Source organism: Zophobas morio, unplaced genomic scaffold (genome assembly GCF_036711695.1).
Source record: "Zophobas morio isolate AGI-343-1 ecotype UQ-CSIRO unplaced genomic scaffold, CSIRO_AGI_Zmor_V1 ptg000002l, whole genome shotgun sequence".
NCBI classification, from domain to species: domain Eukaryota; kingdom Metazoa; phylum Arthropoda; class Insecta; order Coleoptera; family Tenebrionidae; genus Zophobas; species Zophobas morio.
Genome location: NW_026972107.1, coordinates 4,944,581 through 4,964,732, shown reverse-complemented (window position 1 = coordinate 4,964,732; position 20,152 = coordinate 4,944,581). Strand labels below are relative to the sequence as shown.

General features: G+C 36.3%; 5 protein-coding genes across 6 annotated transcripts; 4 read left to right on the top strand and 1 right to left on the bottom strand.

Moving 5' to 3' along the window:
* Window positions 1-8,832: 8,832 nt before the first annotated feature.
* LOC135137715 (cathepsin B-like) lies at window positions 8,833-10,061 on the top strand. The gene is made up of 4 exons (XM_064067461.1): window positions 8,833-9,081; window positions 9,146-9,343; window positions 9,394-9,634; window positions 9,691-10,061. The coding sequence occupies exons 1-4, from the start codon at window positions 8,860-8,862 to the stop codon at window positions 10,017-10,019; spliced, it is 990 nt and encodes a 329-aa protein (XP_063923531.1). The 5' UTR covers window positions 8,833-8,859; the 3' UTR covers window positions 10,020-10,061.
* Window positions 10,062-10,065: 4 nt separating this feature from the next.
* LOC135137465 (gut-specific cysteine proteinase-like) lies at window positions 10,066-12,197 on the top strand. The gene is made up of 7 exons (XM_064067460.1): window positions 10,066-10,389; window positions 10,780-10,883; window positions 10,932-11,132; window positions 11,185-11,437; window positions 11,488-11,777; window positions 11,849-11,893; window positions 11,955-12,197. The coding sequence occupies exons 1-7, from the start codon at window positions 10,374-10,376 to the stop codon at window positions 12,195-12,197; spliced, it is 1,152 nt and encodes a 383-aa protein (XP_063923530.1). The 5' UTR covers window positions 10,066-10,373.
* Window positions 12,198-12,384: 187 nt separating this feature from the next.
* On the top strand, window positions 12,385-14,137 carry LOC135137629 (splicing factor ESS-2 homolog). The gene is made up of 3 exons (XM_064067373.1): window positions 12,385-12,577; window positions 12,630-12,783; window positions 12,997-14,137. The coding sequence occupies exons 1-3, from the start codon at window positions 12,422-12,424 to the stop codon at window positions 14,085-14,087; spliced, it is 1,401 nt and encodes a 466-aa protein (XP_063923443.1). The 5' UTR covers window positions 12,385-12,421; the 3' UTR covers window positions 14,088-14,137.
* Window positions 14,138-14,492: 355 nt separating this feature from the next.
* Window positions 14,493-17,216, top strand: LOC135125362 (inhibitor of growth protein 1). The gene is made up of 3 exons (XM_064050894.1): window positions 14,493-14,912; window positions 14,965-15,174; window positions 16,540-17,216. Exons 1-3 carry the CDS (start codon window positions 14,777-14,779, stop codon window positions 17,106-17,108), a joined length of 915 nt encoding a protein of 304 aa, XP_063906964.1. The 5' UTR covers window positions 14,493-14,776; the 3' UTR covers window positions 17,109-17,216.
* Window positions 17,106-19,792, bottom strand: Rassf8 (Ras association domain family member 8). 2 transcript variants are annotated; one of them, XM_064050881.1, is made up of 6 exons: window positions 19,543-19,792; window positions 19,383-19,481; window positions 19,227-19,337; window positions 18,596-19,180; window positions 18,432-18,548; window positions 17,106-18,226 (listed from the first exon to the last, which is right to left on the bottom strand). In XM_064050881.1, exons 2-6 carry the CDS (start codon window positions 19,452-19,454, stop codon window positions 17,681-17,683), a joined length of 1,431 nt encoding a protein of 476 aa, XP_063906951.1. In that variant the 5' UTR covers window positions 19,455-19,481; window positions 19,543-19,792; the 3' UTR covers window positions 17,106-17,680. The 2 variants fall into 2 exon arrangements, with proteins under 2 accessions (XP_063906951.1, XP_063906943.1); XM_064050873.1 differs by having other exon boundaries at window positions 19,383-19,791.
* Between the last annotated feature and the right edge of the window lie 360 nt (window positions 19,793-20,152).

The window sequence follows — 20,152 nt, the reverse complement described above, 5'->3', positions numbered from 1 at the left end:
TGTGTACACGTAAAAAAGTTCTCGGGGCAAAGCCGACATCCGCTACAAAAGAATTTTCTTTATGAGTTAAGTCTGATTTATGGCGGAGGGCGGCCTTTTGTAGACATTCGGACTGTTAGGTGTTACTACTACTATTAATATCACTAAAGCTAAAACAAGGACGCTAATTAATTAGATTAGACAAAAACGAGGCAAATGTGACGGTGAATTATTTATTTGAGGGTTTTTAATTACGCTGTTTGGAACGATTAAATATTCACCAGACGGTTTATTCTGGATCGTGCATTTTTCATGAATTTTTATGCATTTGTTTTTGTTGCTGAATTCTACGGGTAATGTAAACACGGCTTTGTTTCTTAATAACAATAATTAAGGTATTTTTTTGGATATTTATGGTGGAGGCGCCGGTTTGCCCACACAGTTTCCAACGCTTAGCACAAATAAAAGTTTTATTTCATTTTTGTGTTATTCGTTTTCATTTATATGTATATATTCCGTTCTTTTACAGAATATACAACAGTAAAATACTTAAGATTAAACACAAATTTGTAAATAACTACAACTGTTTTCTCGTTTTTTTTTAGAATTAAATAAAATACGGCAACGCATAAAAAATGGATGATTTCCAAGAGAGATTTAAATAAACATTAAGAGCAACAAATATTAAATGAAATGCAAATTATATTCCAATTAAACAAAAATACAAGGAAAAATTCAGCGTGGCTTTTTGAGAGAATAAAATTCTTTTGAACAATGCTCGCAACTATGCTGTTGTGTAAAGTGAGCATATTTTAATAGTCAAAAATAAAAAAAAAAACTATTTTATATAAGGAATAGTTAAAGTTTACTTTTCCGATCTTTTAATTTTCATTTTCTCGATTTTATCTCACAATTTTTCGTTTTTTCATTTCCTTAATTTTCTCAAAGTTTCTTTGGATTTTATAATTTTTCGTCTATACACTTCCTCAATTTTTCAATTTTTAAATTTTTCAATTCTGCAAGTTTTGGATTTCCAATTATCCGATTTTCTGATTTCTATAATTTTCAATATTTCGATTTTTACAACACATATTTCACTTTTACGATTTTGAAGTTTCTCAATTTTTAATCTTTCGACTTTTGAATTTTTCGTTTCTTCAATTTTTCAAGTTCTTGATCCCCAATTTTTAAAATTTTCAAAGTTTTCGTCTTATACTTTTTCGTGTTTTCACTTTCAAATTTTCAATTTTAGAATATTGCAATTTTTCCATTTTTTTGAATCGAAAAGTGGGAAAATCGAAAAATTAAAAATCGAAAAAAAATAGCAACAGCAAAAAAGTGGAAATTCGAAAAATTTAAAATCAAAGGAATGAAGAAACGAAAAATTGAAACAAAACTAAAAGTCGTGAAACTTAAAAATCGAAAAAATGAATGAATCGACAAATTGGAAAGAAGAAAAAACGAGTAGAATCGAGTAATCGCAAAATCAAAAAATTATAAAATAAAAAATTTTAGAATCGCCAAAATTGTAACATTGAACGATCGAAAAATTGCAAACTTTTATTCATTATAATTATTTAAAAAACCTAAAAATTGAAACATAAAGAAACAAAAGACATAAAAAATTGAAATATCCAAAATTTAAAAATAAATACTCCAAGAATTACGTATCGTAAAACTGAAGAAACAAAAAAAAATAAAAAATTGCAAATCGAAAATCTGAAGAAACGATAAATTGAGGAAACGAAAAATTGAAGATACCAAAAAGTTGAAGAGATGAAAAACTGAATTAACCAAGAATTAAAACATGGAAAAATTCCAAAATCGTAAAATTGAAAAAGTGAAATATTTCAAAATTTATTACTATTATTACATATTTAAAAACAGGAAAAATTGATATTGTCAAAAATTTAAGAAACGAAATACTAAAAACTCATGAAACTGAGCCATCTAAAATCGAAAAAACGAAAAATTAAAAATCAAATGGCCATCAGTTCATAGATTATGTTAATCACGGATTTAATGAGGCGTTTAGAAATCGAAGAATCTCAAGAATCTCAAAAGCCCTAAGAAATGCAAGAAACTCAAGAACGTCGAAAATTCCAGGAATCCCAAGGATTCAAAGAAATCCAAGAAATCCAAGAAATACAAAAAATCCAAGAAATTCAAGAAATCCAAAAAATTCAAGAGGTCCAAGAAATCCAAGAAATTGCAGAAAACCAAGAAATCTAAGAAATCCAAGAAACACAAGACATACAAGGAATTCAAGAAATCCAAAAAAAAATAAATCCAAAAAATCCAAGAAATCCAAGAAATCCAAGAAATCCAAGAAATGCAAGAAATCCAAGAAATCCAAGAAATCCAAGAAAGCCAAGAAATCCGAGAAATCCACTAAATCCAAGAAATCCAAGAAATCCAAGAAATCGAAGAAATTGCAGAAAACCAAGGAATCCAAAAAATTCAAAAATCCAAGAAATCCAAGAAATAAAAAAAAATCCAAGAAATCGAAGAAATCGAAGAAATCCAAGAAATCCACGAAATCCACGAAATCCAAGAAATCCAAAAATGGAAGAACTCGAAGAAATTGAAGAAATCCAAAAAATCCAAGAGATCCAAGAAATACAAGAAATCGAAGAAATCGAAGAAATCAAGGAAATCCAAACAATCGAAGAAATCCAAGAAGTCCAAGAAATCCAAGACATCCATGAAGTCCAAGAAATCCAAGGAATCCAAAAAATTGCAGAAAACCAAGAAATCCAAAAAATTCAAGAAATGCAAGAAATACAAGAAATACAAGAAATACAAGAAATACAAAAATGCAAGAAATCCAAGAAATCCAAGAAATTGCAGAAAACCAAGAAATCTAAGAAATCCAAGAAACACAAGACATACAAGGAATTCAAGAAATCCAAAAAAAAATAAATCCAAAAAATCCAAGAAATCCAAGAAATCCAAGAAATCCAAGAAATCGAAGAAATTGCAGAAAACCAAGGAATCCAAAAAATTCAAAAATCCAAGAAATCCAAGAAATAAAAAAAATCCAAGAAATCGAAGAAATCGAAGAAATCCAAGAAATCCACGAAATCCACGAAATCCAAGAAATCCAAAAATGGAAGAACTCGAAGAAATTGAAGAAATCCAAAAAATCCAAGAGATCCAAGAAATACAAGAAATCGAAGAAATCGAAGAAATCAAGGAAATCCAAACAATCGAAGAAATCCAAGAAGTCCAAGAAATCCAAGACATCCATGAAGTCCAAGAAATCCAAGGAATCCAAAAAATTGCAGAAAACCAAGAAATCCAAAAAATTCAAGAAATCCAAGAGATTGCAGAAAACCAAGAAATCCAAAAAATTCAAGAAATCCAAAAAATCCAAGAAATACAAGAAATCGAAAAAATCGAACAAATCGAAGAAATCGAAGAAATCAAGGAAATCCAAACAATCGAAGAAATCCAAGAAGTCCAAGAAATCCAAGACATCCATGAAGTCCAAGAAATCCAAGGAATCCAAAAAATTGCAGAAAACCAAGGAATCCAAAAAATTCAAGAAATCCAAGAGATTCCAGAAAACCAAGAAACCCAAAAAATTCAAGAAATCCAAAAAATCCAAGAAATACAAGAAATCGAAAAAATCGAAGAAATCGAAGAAATCAAGGAAATCCAAACAATCGAAGAAATCCAAGAAATCCATGAAGTCCAAGAAATCCAAGGAATCCAAAAAATTGCAGAAAACCAAGAAATCCAAAAATTTCAAGAAATCCAAGAAATTCAAGAAATCCAAGAAATCCAAGAAATCCAAGAAATGCAAGAAATCCAAGACATCCAAGAAATCCAAGAAAGCCAAGAAATCCAAGAAATCCACGACATCCAAGAAATCCAAGAAATCGAAGAAATTGCAGAAAACCAAGGAATCCAAAAAATTCAAGAAATCCAAGAAATCCAAGAAATAAAAAAAATCCAAGAAATCGAAGAAATCGAAGAAATCCAAGAAATCCACGAAATCCACAAAATCCAATAGATCCAAGAAATCCAAGAAATTACAAAAAACAAGAAATTCACAAAATTCAAGAAATTAAGAAATCCAACAAATACAAGAAATACAGGGTATCCAAGAGATCCAAGAAATCCAAGAAATCCAAGAAATTGCAGAAAACCAAGAAATTCAAAAAATTCAAAAAATTCAAGAAATCCAAAAAATACAAGAAATACAAGAAATCGAAGAAATCAAGGAAATCCAAAAAATCGAAGAAATCCAAGAAGTCCAAGAAATCCAAGACATCCATGAAGTCCAAGAAATCCAAGGAATCCAAAAAATTGCAGAAAACCAAGAAATCCAAAAAATTCAAGAAATCCAAGAAATACAAGAAATACAAGAAATACAAGAAATGCAAGAAATCCAAGAAATCGAAGAAATTGCAGAAAACCAAGGAATCCAAAAAATTCAAGAAATCCAAGAGATTCCAGAAAACCAAGAAATCCAAAAAATTCAAGAAATCCAAAAAATCCAAGAAATACAAGAAATCGAAAAAATCGAAGAAATCGAAGAAATCGAAGAAATCAAGGAAATCCAAACAATCGAAGAAATTCAAGAAGTCCAAGAAATCCAAGAAATCCATGAAGTCCAAGAAATCCAAGGAATCCAAAAAATTGCAGAAAACCAAGAAATCCAAAAATTTCAAGAAATCCAAGAAATACAAGAAATACAAGAAATACAAGAAATGCAAGAAATCCAAGAAATCGAAGAAATTTCAGAAAACCAAGGAATCCAAAAAATTCAAAAAATCCAAGAGATTCCAGAAAACCAAGAAACCCAAAAAATTCAAAAAAGCCAAAAAATCCAAGAAATACAAGAAATCGAAAAAATCGAAGAAATCGAAGAAATCAAGGAAATCCAAACAATCGAAGAAATCCAAGAAGTCCAAGAAATCCAAGAAATCCATGAAGTCCAAGAAATCCAAGGAATCCAGAAAATTGCAGAAAACCAAGAAATCCAAAAATTTAAAGAAATCCAAGAAATACAAGAAATACAAGAAAGCCAAGAAATCCAAGAAATCCACGACATCCAAGAAATCGAAGAAATTGCAGAAAACCAAGGAATCCAAAAAATTCAAGAAATCCAAGAAATCCAAGAAATAAAAAAAATCCAAGAAATCGAAGAAATCGAAGAAATCCAAGAAATCCACGAAATCCACAAAATCCAAGAGATCCAAGAAATCCAAGAACTTGCAAAAAACAAGAAATTCACAAAATTCAAGAAATTAAGAAATCCAACAAATACAAGAAATACAAGGAATCCAAGAGATCCAAGAAATCCAAGAAATCCAAGAAATTGCAGAAAACCAAGAAATCCAAAAAATTCAAAAAATTCAAGAAATCCAAAAAATACAAGAAATACAAGAAATCGAAGAAATCGAAGAAATCAAGGAAATCCAAACAATCGAAGAAATCCAAGAAGTCCAAGAAATCCAAGACATCCATGAAGTCCAAGAAATCCAAGGAATCCAAAAAATTGCAGAAAACCAAGAAATCCAAAAAAATCAAGAAATCCAAGAAATACAAGAAATACAAGAAATACAAGAAATGCAAGAAATCCAAGAAATCCAAGAAATTGCAGAAAACCAAGAAATCCAAAAAATTCAAAAAATTCAAGAAATCCAAAAAATACAAGAAATACAAGAAATCGAAGAAATCGAAGAAATCAAGGAAATCCAAAAAATCGAAGAAATACAAGGACTCCAAGAAATCCAAGAAATTGCAGAAAACCAAGAAATCCAAAAAATTCAAAAAATTCAAGAAATCCAAAAAATACAAGAAATCCAAGTAATCCAAAAAATTGCAGAAAACCAAGAAATCAAAAAAATTCAAGAAATCCAAGAAATCCAAGAAATACAAGAAATCCAAGAAATGCAATAAATCTAAGAAATCGAAGAAATTGCAGAAAACCAAGGAAACCAAAAAATTCAAGAAATCCACGAAAACCAAGAAGTTGCAGAAAACCAAGAAATCCAAAAAATTCAAGAAATCCACGAAATCCACGAAATCCAAGAAATCCAAGAAATCGAAGAACTCGAAGAACTCGAAGAAATTGAAGAAATCCAAAAAATCCAAGAGATCCAAGAAACTCGGGAAATTGCAAAAAAACAAGAAATTCAAAAAATTCAAGAAATCTAAGAAATCCAACAAATACAAGAAATACAAGGAATCCAAGAAATCCAAGAAATTGCAGAAAACCAAGAAATCAAAAAAATTCAAGAAATCCAAAGAATCCAAGAAATACAAGAAATCCAAGAAATTCAAGAAATCCAAGAAATAGAAGAAATTGCCGAAAACCAAGGAATCCAAAAAATTCAAGAAACCCAAGAAATCCAAGAAATAAAAGAAATCGAAGAAATCGAAGAAATCCAAGAAATCCAAGAAATCATTTTTGTGTTACTGGTTTTCATTTATATGTGCACATTCTGTACCTTTGTAATTGTAATCGAGTCTGTCGGCCGACTCTCTAATTTTAAGTTTTCTTAACGTTTTATGACCCCTAGAGTACGAAGAAATAGGTACCCCGTTTTCGTCTCACTGTCCGTCTGTCTGTCCGTCCGTCTGTCCGCCTGTCTGTCTGTCTGTCTGTCTACGGCCAAGGTTTTTATTGGACAGAAAACGCTGGATCCCCAATTTTTAGAATTGTCAAGGTTTTCATCTTACACTTTTTCGTGTTTTCACTTTCAAATTTTCAATTCCATTTTTTTTAATCGAAAGGCGGCAAAATCGAAAATTGAAAAATCGAAAAATTAAAAATCGAAAAAGCAAAAAATCGGGAAACTTAAAAATAGAAAAAATTAATGAATCGACAAATTGGAAAGAAGAAAAAACGAGTAGAATCAAATAATCGAAAAACCAAAAAATTGTAAAATATAAAATTTTAGAATCGTCAAAACTGTCGAAAAACTGTAACATTGAAAGATCGAAAAATTGCAAAATTAAATATGGAGAAACTGTAAAACCAAAAATTGAAAAATTGAAAAATTGGAAAATCGAATAACTCAAAAAGTTTTAAAATCCAGTTATTGAAAAATGGAAAACTTTGAATCATTATAATTATTTAAAAAACCCTAAAAATTGAAACATAAAGAAAATAAAAAACCGAAATAAAAATTCAAAAATTTCACATTGAATAAAAGAAATCGTGTGAAATCAGACCGTAGAAAAACCGAAAAATTGAATAACAAAGAAAATAAAAAAACGAAAAATTCAAATTTCCAGAATTTGGAAAATCGAAAAATTTAAAAACAAATGAAAAATGAAAAGTCATGAAACTGAACCATCTAAAATTAAAAAAACGAAAAATTAAAAATCAAAGGGCCATTTCATAGAATTTTTTAACCCAGATTATGTTAATAACGGATTTAAAGAGGGGTTTAGAAATCGAAGAAATCGAAAAATTGAAGAATCTCAAGAATCTAAAGACTCTCATGATTCTCAAGAATCTCAAAAACCCCAAGAAATTCAAGAATCTCGAGAACCTCCAAAATTCCAGGAATCCGAAGAATTCAAAGAAATCCAAAAAATCCAACAAATCCACGAAATCCACGAAATCCAAGAAATTCAAGAAATTTAAGAAATCCAAGAAATCCTAGAAATCCAAGAAATCCAAGAAATCCAAGAAATCAAAAAAATCCAAGAAATTCAAGAAATCGAAGAACTAGAAGAAATCGAAAAAATCGAAGAAATCGAAAAAATCCAAGAAATCCGAGTAATCTAAGAAATCCAAGAAATCCAAGAAATAATGTTTATGTTATATAATTTATATGTACACATTCCATCCCGTTTTACTTCCCGAGCGTAAGCGAAGGAAGTATTGTAATCGACTCCGTCGGCCGACTCTCTAATTTTAAGTTTTCTCGACGTTTCATGACCCCTAGAGTACGAAGAAATAGGTCTCCCCTTTTCGTCTCTCTGTCCGTCTGTCTGTCCGTCCGTCTATCTCTCTGTCTGCCGCCCAGATTTTTATTAGACAGATAATCTCCGAAAGTACTGGGGCGATTTTTTTCAAATTTTGTATTTATATTAGGAATATCATGTAGATGATAAAATGCTAACCAAAATTTGTCTAGTCATCCCCACCAATAATGTGATGACGTCACTTCAAAATTGTACATACTAAATGGGTTTTAAATTGTATAAAATAACCTAGTCCTACACATGTAATCTATGACTCTGGAGTTGGGCGTGCCTAAATTTAGTTTTTCCTAATTTTATGAGCAAGCATTAGTACCGCCCACCCACCCTTTTTTTAGAGGATATGTCATATGTCAAGAATTATTAAAAAATACACTATTTTCTTAACGCTAGTTGAAGTTCTTGAAAAGCTGCGGCCTGTTTATTCCCATTTGGGTTGAAGTTCAAAACGCCCGGATGCCATTTGCGAATCAATACCCATATGTACAGAGATTTTCGCGCAGTTTTTGCACTTATTATTTATTGTATACATATATTGACCGATCTGCGGCATGTGCCATACTCCCGGACTTTACTTTTGTTCGGTCCGATTTAACAACCACCCGGTTTGAAATAACAACTTTCGGTAATATAAAGCGCTGCAAGCAAGTGTTTTACCTAGTTTGAAAAGTTCAACCATTTGCACTTGATTTAAATAACACTTTGGCCGATTTAGTTTCTGCGTCTGACGCGATAACTAAAACCTTTATTGTCGGTAGGTACGAATTTCAGGAGTTTATGCGGCTACATATTTCTGTCAGAGTTCGTGCAGATGGAAACTTAATAAATAACGCGATTGTATTTTTGTACAACAAAACAACCGAAAAAACAAAATCGACGTTGACACTTCGTGAAATTATTTTGTCTCAGGAAATATTTTTCAAATACGGAATGATGATCGTTGTTGCGGGCATGCTCGCAGTGATGTTGAATATGGTAAATTCAAAAGGAAGCATTTCCGTTACAGAGAACGAATTGAAAATGTTACACAACTCGAAACTGATTTTCTTTCCGAATGAAAAAGTTCCAGATAGGTTTGATGCTCGCCAAAAGTGGCCAGAATGCACTTCTATTGGACGTATCTTGAACGAGGGTGAATGCGACATGAACTGGGTGAGTCAACGCGAAACTGTAAAGACTCTAGTTGATGCCAAAAACGCTAGAAAAAAATTTGTAGGCCATTGTTTTGACGGAGACTTTAAGCAACAGATTGTGTATAAGGAGGGGAAAGGAAAACGCGTTTGACTATTCAGCGGTGGATTTATTTACGTGCTGCAAAGAATGTGCCATAGAGGATCGGTGTACCGGTCGATGGAATCTAACCAAAGCCTTAGAATTTTTGGAAAAAACCGGTGTTGTGTCTGGTGGTTCAAACGTACCAAACACGACTTCCAACAACCACAAAGTAAAAGTGTGTTCTTTCAGGGCTGCAAACCTTTTTTACCGAACTTGATAGCCAGAAGCGAAATTAACATTTGCAGAAAACTGTGTACAGATGGAGACTACAGCAGGTCTCTCAAAGCATCCAAGAAATTTATGAGGAGTTTTAAGTTTCGCTTCAATTTCACAGATTCATATTCAGATGATATTCAAGCCGAAATTATGACAAATGGGCCAATTGTGACATGTATCAAATCTAGTGACACATTTAGAAATTACAGGAACGGTTACAAACAGTTTAATGCAGTTTGGAATCGCAATCAATCTATTGAATATTTGTAGGAATTTATGAACCTGACGACACTGAAGATTTAACAAATTCGTCTCAACACTGCGTCAAAATAATTGGCTGGGGGAAGGACAATGGGCGTTCATTTTGGCAGGTCGCTAATTCGTGGGGCCAAACTTGGGGGGAACAAGGATATTTTAAGTTTCCTCAAAACGATACTCATCTAGGATTTGGAACACTCGCTATTGCTCCAGTTCCACAGAGTTATACTTGTGGGGACTTTTCTGATTTCGGCCAGTGCGGGTACGATCACCACGCTCCTCAGTGCAAAATTTCAGTGTACGCAGTTTTCTCACTTCTCCTAGTGTGTACTTTACTTTAAATTTATGTTCAGACTAGTACAAATAAACGCAGATGTTGTCAAAATTTTTGTCCAGTGAACTTTGGTAAAAAAACACTCCAAATTGACATTTTATTAAATTTCTCTCGAATAATAACATTTCAAGAAACCGATGTTAATGATCCTTGTCTCCGGCATTTTTGCAGCGTTGTTCTTGAATGTGCAGTCATTTAATAAATTTGGAGGAGCTATTTGCTTGAAAGAGAACCAACTGAAGGCGCTGACCAACGCAACACCAATTTCCTTTTCAGATCAAAATGTTCCTGAGAGCTTTGACACGCACGATCATTGGCCAAAATGTCGATTAGTTAGACGTGTCATTACCAACTCAGGATCATGAGATTCGTCTTGGGTGAGTTAATCCATCGTAATCACAAGATTGTGCTTCTACTTTAAAATGTTCCTTTTGTACTTATAAATTTATGTTCAGACCAGCAAAAACAAACGTGTTGTCAAAATATTCTGACATGTGTGCAAAATTTTTGTTAAAAAGATTCAAGTGAACTTTGGCAACTTGGCGATGGATCCAAGTAGGTAAAAAAACAAACTCCAAATTGACTGTTTATTAAATTTCTTCGAACTGAATAACATTTCAAAAAAACGATGTTAATGATCCTTGTCTCCGGTATTTTAGCAGCGTTGTTCTTGAATGTGCGGTCATTTAATACAGCTGGAGGAGTTATTTGCTTGAAAGAGCACCAACTGAACGAGCTGGCCAACGCAACACCAATTTCCTTTTCAGATTTTCGAAATATTCCTGAGTACTTTGACGGTGGGCGTGAATGGAAACACTGTCCATCCATTGCACGTGTCGCCCGCAACTTAGAACCATGTGACGCGTCTTGGGTGAGTTATCCATCGTAATCGCAGGATTGCACTTTTTTTTCGTTGCAGGCATATGTTTTAGCAGAAACTTTAACCGATAGATGGTGCATCATGACAAAGGACGAAAAGAAAAAATTTCAGTTTTCAGGAAACGATTTATTTGAGTGCTGTCCGGACTGTTTTATTGGACGTTATTGTAACAGTGGAGCACATTTAGTCAAAGCATTACGCTATTTACAAAAAACAGGTGTTACTACTGGTGCAGAGAATGTAGGCAACACATCATTTCTAACTCCCATGCAATGAAATTTTACTCTTTTAGCGCACCGGCTGTAAACCCATTATGCCAGCCCTCTCGAAGAAAGATGTGTTGGCTAAAGAATTTTGTCATAGATTTTGTCGCATATGTTATAAAAGGGCCTCTTATAAAAACGACAAGAAATTTATGACCAGTCTCAAATACCTTTTTAATTTCGTAGGATCATCAGCGGATAATCTTAAAAAGGAAATTATGACTAATGGTCCAGTAATAACATGCATGAAAGTTAGTGAAAACTTGCTACGCTATGTGAATGGTTATAATTTTGCTTAAGTTTGTAACGAAAATCTGTCTATTTTCTTGTAGGGGTGTACGTACCTGCAGAAAACGAAACTATAATAGGTAATCTTGAACACTGCGTCAAAATAATGGGCTGGGGGGTCGAGCTTAATGACGTTCCATTTTGGTGGGTTGTTAATAGTTGGGGTCTTCTTTGGGGAGAAGATGGAAAATTCAAGTTTCCACAAAACAGCACTAAGCTAGGATTTGGCGGAGTTGCTATAGCGCCTATGCCGAAGCCTGACATGGACTGGCCCGATGGCGATGGCGTCCTCTCTTCTGAATGCAATATTTCACTGAACACCATTTTTTCACTTGTAATAATTTATATTTTACATTAAAATTTGATTAACTTGTCGTGAAACTATTTAACATCCAAATTAAATAGGAGTATTCCACAGTTCAAGAAAGGTTTGGCACAGACTTGATCAAAGTATGTGGAAAAACAAAATCCAAAAAACGTTGTCATAATTTCTCTCGCATAAAAATATTAGAAAATGATGATCCTTGATCCTTGTCCAGGCATATTCTTGAATATTGTGCAACCAAAAGATCAATCTGGAGGAGTTATTTCCTTGAAAAGGAACCAAGTGGACGAGGTGGCCAACTCAACACCAGTTTCCTTTTCAGATCAAAAAGTTCCTGAAAGCTTTGATGAATCTATCCAGTTCCTTATAGGAGTTTATGTTCCTGACGAAAATGAAAAAATAGTACTGTTGAACACTGCGACAAAATAATTGGAGGAGCTAGCGCCTATCCAAAGGATTATCAATAATTTTTTCCATTGTATTAATTTATATGTATTTTCCATTAAAATTTTATTAGCTGATGAATTTGTAAGTGATCACAGAACAAAAATGGCAAACTCAAATTCTATAATTTGCTATCTATGCTCCATCTATTAGTTTCAAGTCTTTGGTTTTGACATGTTTTGACGTTTGAGCACATAACCTCAAAAAAAATGAGCCAAAATAACGAGAAATACGAGAATACCCCCGGAAGACAAGCAATGGCAGTGATGAAAGACATCAACAAGGAAATCATTTTCAAGAAACCGATCGGAGCACCTCGAAAAAGGCACAAAGAAAAAGTCCTTGACGAAGATACGTATGTGGAGGTAAGTGGTGTGTTGCGAAGAAGCCCCCAAGCTGTCTTTATTTGTGTTCTAGGAGATTGGTAAAATTATCCAGAGAGACTTCTTTCCAGATCTGGAGAAGCTCAAGGCCCAGAATGAGTACTTGGATGCCATGGAACGAAACGACATGACTAAAATGAGGGAATTGTATATGAAGTATAGTGGGAACAGGCCCCCAACTCAGAGGAGTAAGTTTGTTATTGTGGTTAAGGTGGAATCTAATTCAACTTAATATTAATAATTTATTGAAACAAATTTTTGGGTTGACAATTCTGAACTATTGGCAACAATGTTGACATGTCAGTTTATAGTTGTCAAATTTTAAATGTGTTGTCAACCTAACAAAAAAAAATCACGAACATTCATAGTCACTATTTTTTAATTTTAATCTTTAATTTTAGTCCCCAGCCCTGCAACATTCGAAACCCCCGCAAACATCCACAACTCTCAAGTCCGCGAAGAACCCCCCACCGAGCCAGCCGAAAAACCCGAACCCAAGGTGAGCCTAGACCAGTTCTTGAACGTCCACACCAGCGAAGACAACCGAAGTTTCTGCGAGATCTTAGCCGAATCCGAGAAGCGACACCAAGAAAAATACTCCTACTTGTACAACGAAGAAGACAAAAGCGAAGAAGATAGACTCTCCCAGTTGGCGTTGCCATCCGTCGAGCAACAAGCAGCCCTCCCGGAGAAAAAACTCAACGTAGACACCTGGAGCTACAAGAACAAGAACTACATCATGTACATTCCAGACGGAGTTCCTTTAACCCAAGAACAGGAAATCGAGCTCAACAAGAAGAAACAGGAAGTCGTCCACGCCAACACCAGACTCACGATTAACCCTTTCAACGAAAACCAGAGCAAAGAGGCTATAAACGAGTTAGCGAAGACGCAGGCGAAAGTCTTGGACGGGAAGATCGGCGTGGACGGAAAAGAGCTAATGAAGAGCGACTCTCCGAAAATTCGGGGGTTCGGGTTCATTAAGACCCCGTCGCCCCACCCGGGGGTGACCGACACCCCGTTGATGACGTGGGGCGAGATCGAAGGCACCCCGTTCCGTCTGGACGGCAGCGACACCCCTCTGCCGCGCTCGCAAGGCCCGTCGTTCAAAATGGCGGAGCCGCCCAGACGCGAGCAATTGGCCTTAGCTCTGGCCGAGAAGGTGGGCGAGAAGAACAGAGACAGGAAGCAGAAAGCGATCGACGCGGCGAGGAGGAGGTTCGCCACGCCGTCGCCTCGGGCTTTGAATTCCGCGGAGCGGCTGGCGACGATGTCGCCGGCGGCGAGGCGCCTGGCGACGTCGAAGTTGGGGTTAGGGACAGACTTGGGGCTGTCGTATTCGCCGAGTCCGAGGGCGAAGACGCCGAGCACGCCCAAGAGGGTGGTAACTCCGAAGCTAAATCTGGGGATAAGGAAGGTGGACGATAATCTGACGGATGATCTGCTGAAGATTAACGTACCCAAGAGACAAAAAGCGGCAGATTTTTTTTAGAAATGTATATAATATAGTGTGCATAAGTTAAAATAAAAAATTTGATTTGATTTTTTTTTTTTTGGATACGTAAATCACAATAGTAGGAACGCGCGACTGACGTCAAACGTCAAATTTGAAACTGAAACTGACGGTTTGTCAGTGGTGCCAATCTACAAACTAAATATTTGGCCTGCTGAGGTATCAAACATTATTTATTTATTTTGAATGCTGTCTGTAGATTTAGGGTGTTTAATTTTGTTCAAAACAATGTGGCTGGAGGGAACAAAACAAGTGGAAGCCGGCCCTGCAAAGCGCGATGTCAAAAGTTCGAAAAATGTTTATAAACATTAAAGTCATCACGTTAAAACAATTTTCAAGTGAAGTAAAATGTGTTTTTTATCGACGAAATCAAACAAAGTGGTGCCTTTTGTTTTTGACAATGCGACAATTTTTGGTTAGAATTCGGTTGCGTAATTAACCTCAACCAAGCCTGCGTGGTGTCAACTCAACGTCTAACAATTAGTGCATCGATGTGTTTGATTAATCTAAAAAATCGGACGTTTTTGAAGTTCGCGCGCGCACGTTGGGACTTTGCAGCCCGTAAAAAACTAGTAAACAGTCGATTGTCAAGTATGGCGGAGTTTGTTTGAAATATGTGAAGCCACCGAGATAATTTTACCTTTTTGGTATTTTTACCATTTTAAAACATGTTAAACCAGGTTTCAGTGGAAGCTGTGTATTCTGCTACCTACGTGGAGAATTATCTGGATTGCGTCGAAAATCTTCCCGATGAACTGCAGCGTCTAATCTCCAGAATGAGGGAACTCGACGTCTGTTACTTAGGTAAACTCGTCCCGATTTTTACACAAAAAAGCCACCAAGGGGGCCGTTTCAGCTCGCGTCAGGGAGGCCGCATATCAGACCGAAAGCTGGAAGAGGATAGGCAACGACAACCCCGCGAAAAAGGCCAGGGGCTTCGCCCGAATGCAGCAGGCGTTGATTGCGGCCCAGGAGCTCGGCGACGAGAAAATGAGCCTGCTTCAGTCGATCCTCGACAAAATTGAAATAAAAACCCGGCTGTTAGATCAAGATTTTAAAAATCTAGGTACGTTGGTCGCGATTCTAACCTCAAAGCGCTGGCAGGGCACACCTTCCAGCCACCACAAAAATCCATACAGGAGCTGCCAGAACGCGGTGGGCTTAGTTTATTGAGTAAGAGGGTTAGAAATAAATCCATAACATTTATCCAATATCAATCCTAATTACACTTGTGCAGTGTGGTAATTTTTTATTATAACAAAGGGGTCTCCGAAACAGTCGCAAATGCAGTGGAAAAAATATGAGAATTTATTCAGATTAATCATACCAAATTTCTGTCAGTTCTAAAGCTTTCGTTAAAAAAATTAAATTACGCAATTTTGGACTAATTTTAAAAATTAAACTTTATTGAAGTGCAAGCCTTAAATTCCACAACAAAAAACTAAGCTTAATGTAGTGCAATAGGATGACAGCGTAGCTACTGAAACACGCCAACCTTGTGAGTTTTTTTGTTTTTAAATAGATTTTTTAAATTTTGGTAATGGTTAAATTAAAAATCAATTAATTTTATCATCAAGTGTATATTTTTGCTCTAATGTATAAAACGAAAAGTCAGAGGTTATGACGTCATTGAACATCGGTTTTGCTTGTAGAAGTATTAGTATCTATCTCCAAATGAGGTCATATAAAAAACGAGGGTGTTATCAATGTTGATGGTTCTTGTGATCATTTTGTAACGTCACAACTGATCAATTTTTCTACAACCGAAATTTAAACTAAGAAACATTTCTTTGTTAAAACTTGATGCTACCCAAAAGTAGGTGTTTTTTCCAGTAAAATGTGGAGGCTGTTCAATAAGTGGCTCCAGAGGGAGAAGAAAATATGTTCAAACAAGATGGGGCCACTCCTCAAGTATTTGCTAAAGCCTGATTCTTCTCTTAAGGCTCATTGCTAGTGAAAAGTAGGTTTGTTGTTTTTCCGCAGTAAAATTTGGAGGCTGTTCCGTAAATAGCTCCAGAGGGAGAAGGCAGTCTTCAAACAAGATGAGACCACTCCTTATACGGTAAGGCAAACGATTCTATAAGGATGATGTATTTCTGTGGTTATTTCATCTTCTGACAAATTGTGGGATGTCAGATTGATTTCTCTGAGGGTAAATTGGCTATTACGTCCCTGTTTTAACCAATCAACACGTCAGTGAAGGGCTTAGTGCGAGAATTATTCAAATTTTTATGTTTATTTGATTGTAAATATCAGAGGTAAGTTGAAATCTGAGACACCTGTATGTTATTAAAAAAGAAAATGAGGGACTAGTTAACTTAAATAATTTACCACACTCGCCTGCAGCTCGTGTAGACACTTTATTCTTTCCAGTATGTAAAATAAGCCCGTCTTCTGTAGTATTTTTCCACTAATGTGCTAGATGTTGCAGATTTTGGTAAGGAAGAGTCAACGCAAATTGAAAACAAAGAACAGCAACCACCAACAAATAACACCAGTAATAATACTACGTTAACGAACAATGAGAGACCACCTAAGAGGGCGAGGCGCACTAGACATGACACCTTCTCTGGCTTAGAATCCAACCATAACGACGCCGCCCCCGTGGAGCACGTGTCGCGGAGCCAAGTGCCGTCGTCGACGAACACGACTTCGAGTCAGAAGAAAACTAGTACCGGCAAGAAGAAAAAGCGCAAATCTCGGCAGGTCCAGGCCCAGAGGGAAGAATCTCCACCTAGGGAGGAAGAACCCGTGATCGATCCCGACGAACCCACTTACTGTTTATGTGATCAAATTTCTTATGGTGAAATGATTATGTGCGACAACGATCTGTGTCCCATTGAATGGTTCCACTTTTCTTGCGTTACGCTAACCACGAAACCGAAAGGTAAATGGTATTGTCCAAAGTGTCGCGGTGATAGGCCCAACGTTATGAAGCCCAAGGCGCAGTTTTTAAGAGAACTCGAAAAGTATAATAAGGATAAAGAAGAAAAAACATAATTTATATATTTTATTATGGTGTGTATTTTTTTTCTTACCGTTTTGACATAGCAAGTAAATATAATTTGATAGAAAGTTTTAAAATATGAATAAATATGTCTAACATGAGCGAGCTCGTCAATTTTGTACTATCTCTGCCGATTTCGAAAATATGGCAACGCGTTCTAAACTAAACGTTGGGTTTAAGAGTGGCTGTGATGTAAGACCTACACACGTGGTAAATATGGCAGTGTAACATAAAATGTGCATAAATAATGTAACAAATGTGTAAGTAAAAAATTATCCAATCACCTAACAATAAATAACACTTTATAATTTACTTACTCAATAAAATGGCGTGAACTATAAAATATATACTATCAGACTTTAAAAACTCACCTTTCATGCTTTTGAAATGTACGGTCTGCGCAGCCGCGGATGACGCCTGACTCACGTCACACCAACGTCAGTCGTCATCCACGACACGCCCCCTATCTGCGTCACATTACTCCTAACGAATATAGCGCCTAAACGAATATACATACACTGAATATTATCAAATACGCATATGAGGTAAGCTAATAATGACTACGTTAAACCCAAACCCCATGTGGGTTCTTGTTTGTTGGTACTGCGTTCTCCAGCTGCCGCGGCGACCCGATCATCTTCCTGGTGCTCCCTGACTTGTTCGGCCCCTCCAAAATCGCCCGAAGATCCTCCGGAGGGGCTATCGTCAAACTCTGCAAATTCGCCTCTTTCATCTCCGCCACCAACAGCTCCACTTGCTTCTTCTTCTCGATGATGGCGGTCTCCAAAGCCGCCACCTCTTTCTTCAGAGTTTCAGCCGTGAGGTGGTGCAACTCCGTGCTCTGCTTCGCCAACTCGATGTCGCGCTGCAACCTCTCCATTTCCGCCAAAAGACTCTTCTCGATCTGCTTCCTGGACTCGTTGCGCCGGGTGAGAGCCCGCTGCTCCATCTGCAGCTCGTCCATCACCAAACGAATTTTATTCTTACATTGCAACAGCTCCGTCTCGCAGTTGGCCAATTTCGACCTTAACAACGTTATTTCGGACTTGAGAGTCTTTTCTTGCTGTTTCACGATTTCGCACTCCTCTTCGACGTAGTTTAAAGCTTGAATCTGAAAAAGGCGTTGCTTGAACTAGCACGAACACGCATTATCCCCGCGACCAACAATGTCACGTGACATAATGGTATGGCGCCATCTATCAAATAGTAACCTAACTTTTCAAACGAATATTATATTTGTTTCCGCACGCTTCACCAAAGTTGGCCATGACAACTTTTTAGTGTCATTTATGTCAAACGTCAATTCAAAAACAAACCTGATCCTGGTTAACTTTCGTTGCGTTCGTGACCGCCGCCAGTTCTTGTTGAATGTACTCCAACTGCATCTGTTTTTCGCGTTCTTTGCTTTCCCAGAACACAATTTCGGCATCAAACTGAAACCTCATGTTAAAATCGTGCGATTACAATAATGCGGACTGACCTTGGTGAGATCAGCTTGTTGATTGGATAACTTCTCCCTCTGATAATTAATTAAAGCAATTAATTCCCTATATTGCGCGTTATATAGAACCGACTCCTGCAATTTATTCCTATGCTCCTTCTCGCTGTGAGGTTTATTAGAATCCTGGAGGATGTTCTTTTTGTATTTGTCATGGTTAACTGGTGGTGGCGGGTCCCTGTAAGGGGGCGGCGCCGGCGGATCTTTATACGGGGGTGCGATTCGTTGACTAGGAGAATCTGATTTATCAGACCCACTATAACTACTTTTCTTAGGCGAATTACTGGGAGAATTAGAGAGCGATTCCCGTACTTCCAAAGGTACAGTTTTGACGTGGGGGACGCCTTTGACCACCCCTACGTTATCAGAGTTGGTTACGTGGCTATTAAAAGTGAGAGATTTTTGTATGTCTGCGGTTTTATGGGGAGATTCTACGGTGATATTGGCTGAGGACTGGGACGACGCGGATAGGGGTTTTTTATTTACGGGGGTAGGGTTTTTGTTGGTGTCGTTCCACTGGAGGATAAATTGCACGTCGTTGGAGTACTCGCCCCACTTCATCAGGATCTACAAAAACTAGGTTAGTTCAGGTTTGTGTGTTTGTGTGGGGTACCTTCAAGGGGTTTTCGTTTGGAGCTAGCTGTCGTTCGTTATTCCGCCACCGTTCGATGAGGGTGAAGCGGCCCGATTTACCAGTGGCATGGGCGAGAGCGAACACCACGTCCTGAAAGCACAGTTAGTTTGGTTCTTCGAACAGTGCACAAAGTACCTGACAAGTGGTGGTTTCTGTCACTCCACACACTATCCTCTGGATTCCTTCGACCCAAACTTTTAACTCCATATTGCACTTATGTTATATACACATAATCTTAAATTGTGGTTTAATTCACAAATACGAGTCTCTGACATGTTACACATTGCACACTCACCTAATTTCATTTTTTAGCATTTTTACTAATTACTTAGAGTGAATTGCGTTTACGTAATGGGTTATTTAAGTATTGTAATAAAGGGCGCGGGCGGTACGAACTACCATTTTTGTACAATTATCACAAAATTATGGTGTTTTAAAAATAATCAATTATTTATAAACGTCAAAAATATTTTCGCTGTCACCTGTCAAGTCAACGTCCACTGCTACCAACGTAACAGTGCTCCTCCACAAAAAGCACCAACTTGATACGTAAAAATTCAATAATGACATTATCATTTAAAAAAATCCATAAGATTACTATTAAATAATGGGCTTTTCTAAGAACCACTGAGCTCTCAAACCATTATTGACTAATTTTATTTGTTAATGTAAATAGTTCACGGTTTTTTTGGTTACTAGGAATTTATGGGACTAATTAAAGAGTAACCTTCGTCGTATCGGGAAATCTAATCCAAGAAAGTAAATCTGTACATAAAAAAGCAACCGATAAATATAAGTTTGTCTAGGGTCATTTAGTCTGCATCGATAACAAAAAAACTTCATAATCTTATTGCGTGACAAATTTGCATTATAAAACAAATCGCCACCCGTGCATTCCTCATTCC

Bases quoted from the DNA above. Each gene is read 5' to 3' on its own strand.
- LOC135137465 (XM_064067460.1), top strand. The intron at 11,133-11,184 runs GTAGGCAACACA...TTACTCTTTTAG, and splicing joins TTACTACTGGTGCAGAGAAT to CGCACCGGCTGTAAACCCAT. The intron at 11,778-11,848 runs GTAATAATTTAT...CAAATTAAATAG, and splicing joins TGAACACCATTTTTTCACTT to GAGTATTCCACAGTTCAAGA.
- LOC135137629 (XM_064067373.1), top strand. From the start codon at position 12,422: ATGAGCCAAAATAACGAGAAATACGAGAATACCCCCGGAAGACAAGCA. The intron at 12,578-12,629 runs GTAAGTGGTGTG...TTTGTGTTCTAG, and splicing joins ACGAAGATACGTATGTGGAG to GAGATTGGTAAAATTATCCA. The intron at 12,784-12,996 runs GTAAGTTTGTTA...CTTTAATTTTAG, and splicing joins CAGGCCCCCAACTCAGAGGA to TCCCCAGCCCTGCAACATTC.
- LOC135125362 (XM_064050894.1), top strand. From the start codon at position 14,777: ATGTTAAACCAGGTTTCAGTGGAAGCTGTGTATTCTGCTACCTACGTG. The intron at 14,913-14,964 runs GTAAACTCGTCC...GGGCCGTTTCAG, and splicing joins ACTCGACGTCTGTTACTTAG to CTCGCGTCAGGGAGGCCGCA. The intron at 15,175-16,539 runs GTACGTTGGTCG...TAGATGTTGCAG, and splicing joins TCAAGATTTTAAAAATCTAG to ATTTTGGTAAGGAAGAGTCA.
- Rassf8 (XM_064050881.1), bottom strand. From the start codon at position 19,454: ATGGAGTTAAAAGTTTGGGTCGAAGGAATCCAGAGGATAGTGTGTGGA. The intron at 19,338-19,382 runs GTACTTTGTGCA...CTGTGCTTTCAG, and splicing joins CAGAAACCACCACTTGTCAG to GACGTGGTGTTCGCTCTCGC. The intron at 19,181-19,226 runs GTACCCCACACA...TAGTTTTTGTAG, and splicing joins CAAACGAAAACCCCTTGAAG to ATCCTGATGAAGTGGGGCGA.
- LOC135137715 (XM_064067461.1), top strand. From the start codon at position 8,860: ATGATGATCGTTGTTGCGGGCATGCTCGCAGTGATGTTGAATATGGTA. The intron at 9,082-9,145 runs GTGAGTCAACGC...AAAAATTTGTAG, and splicing joins GTGAATGCGACATGAACTGG to GCCATTGTTTTGACGGAGAC. The intron at 9,344-9,393 runs GTACCAAACACG...GTGTTCTTTCAG, and splicing joins TTGTGTCTGGTGGTTCAAAC to GGCTGCAAACCTTTTTTACC.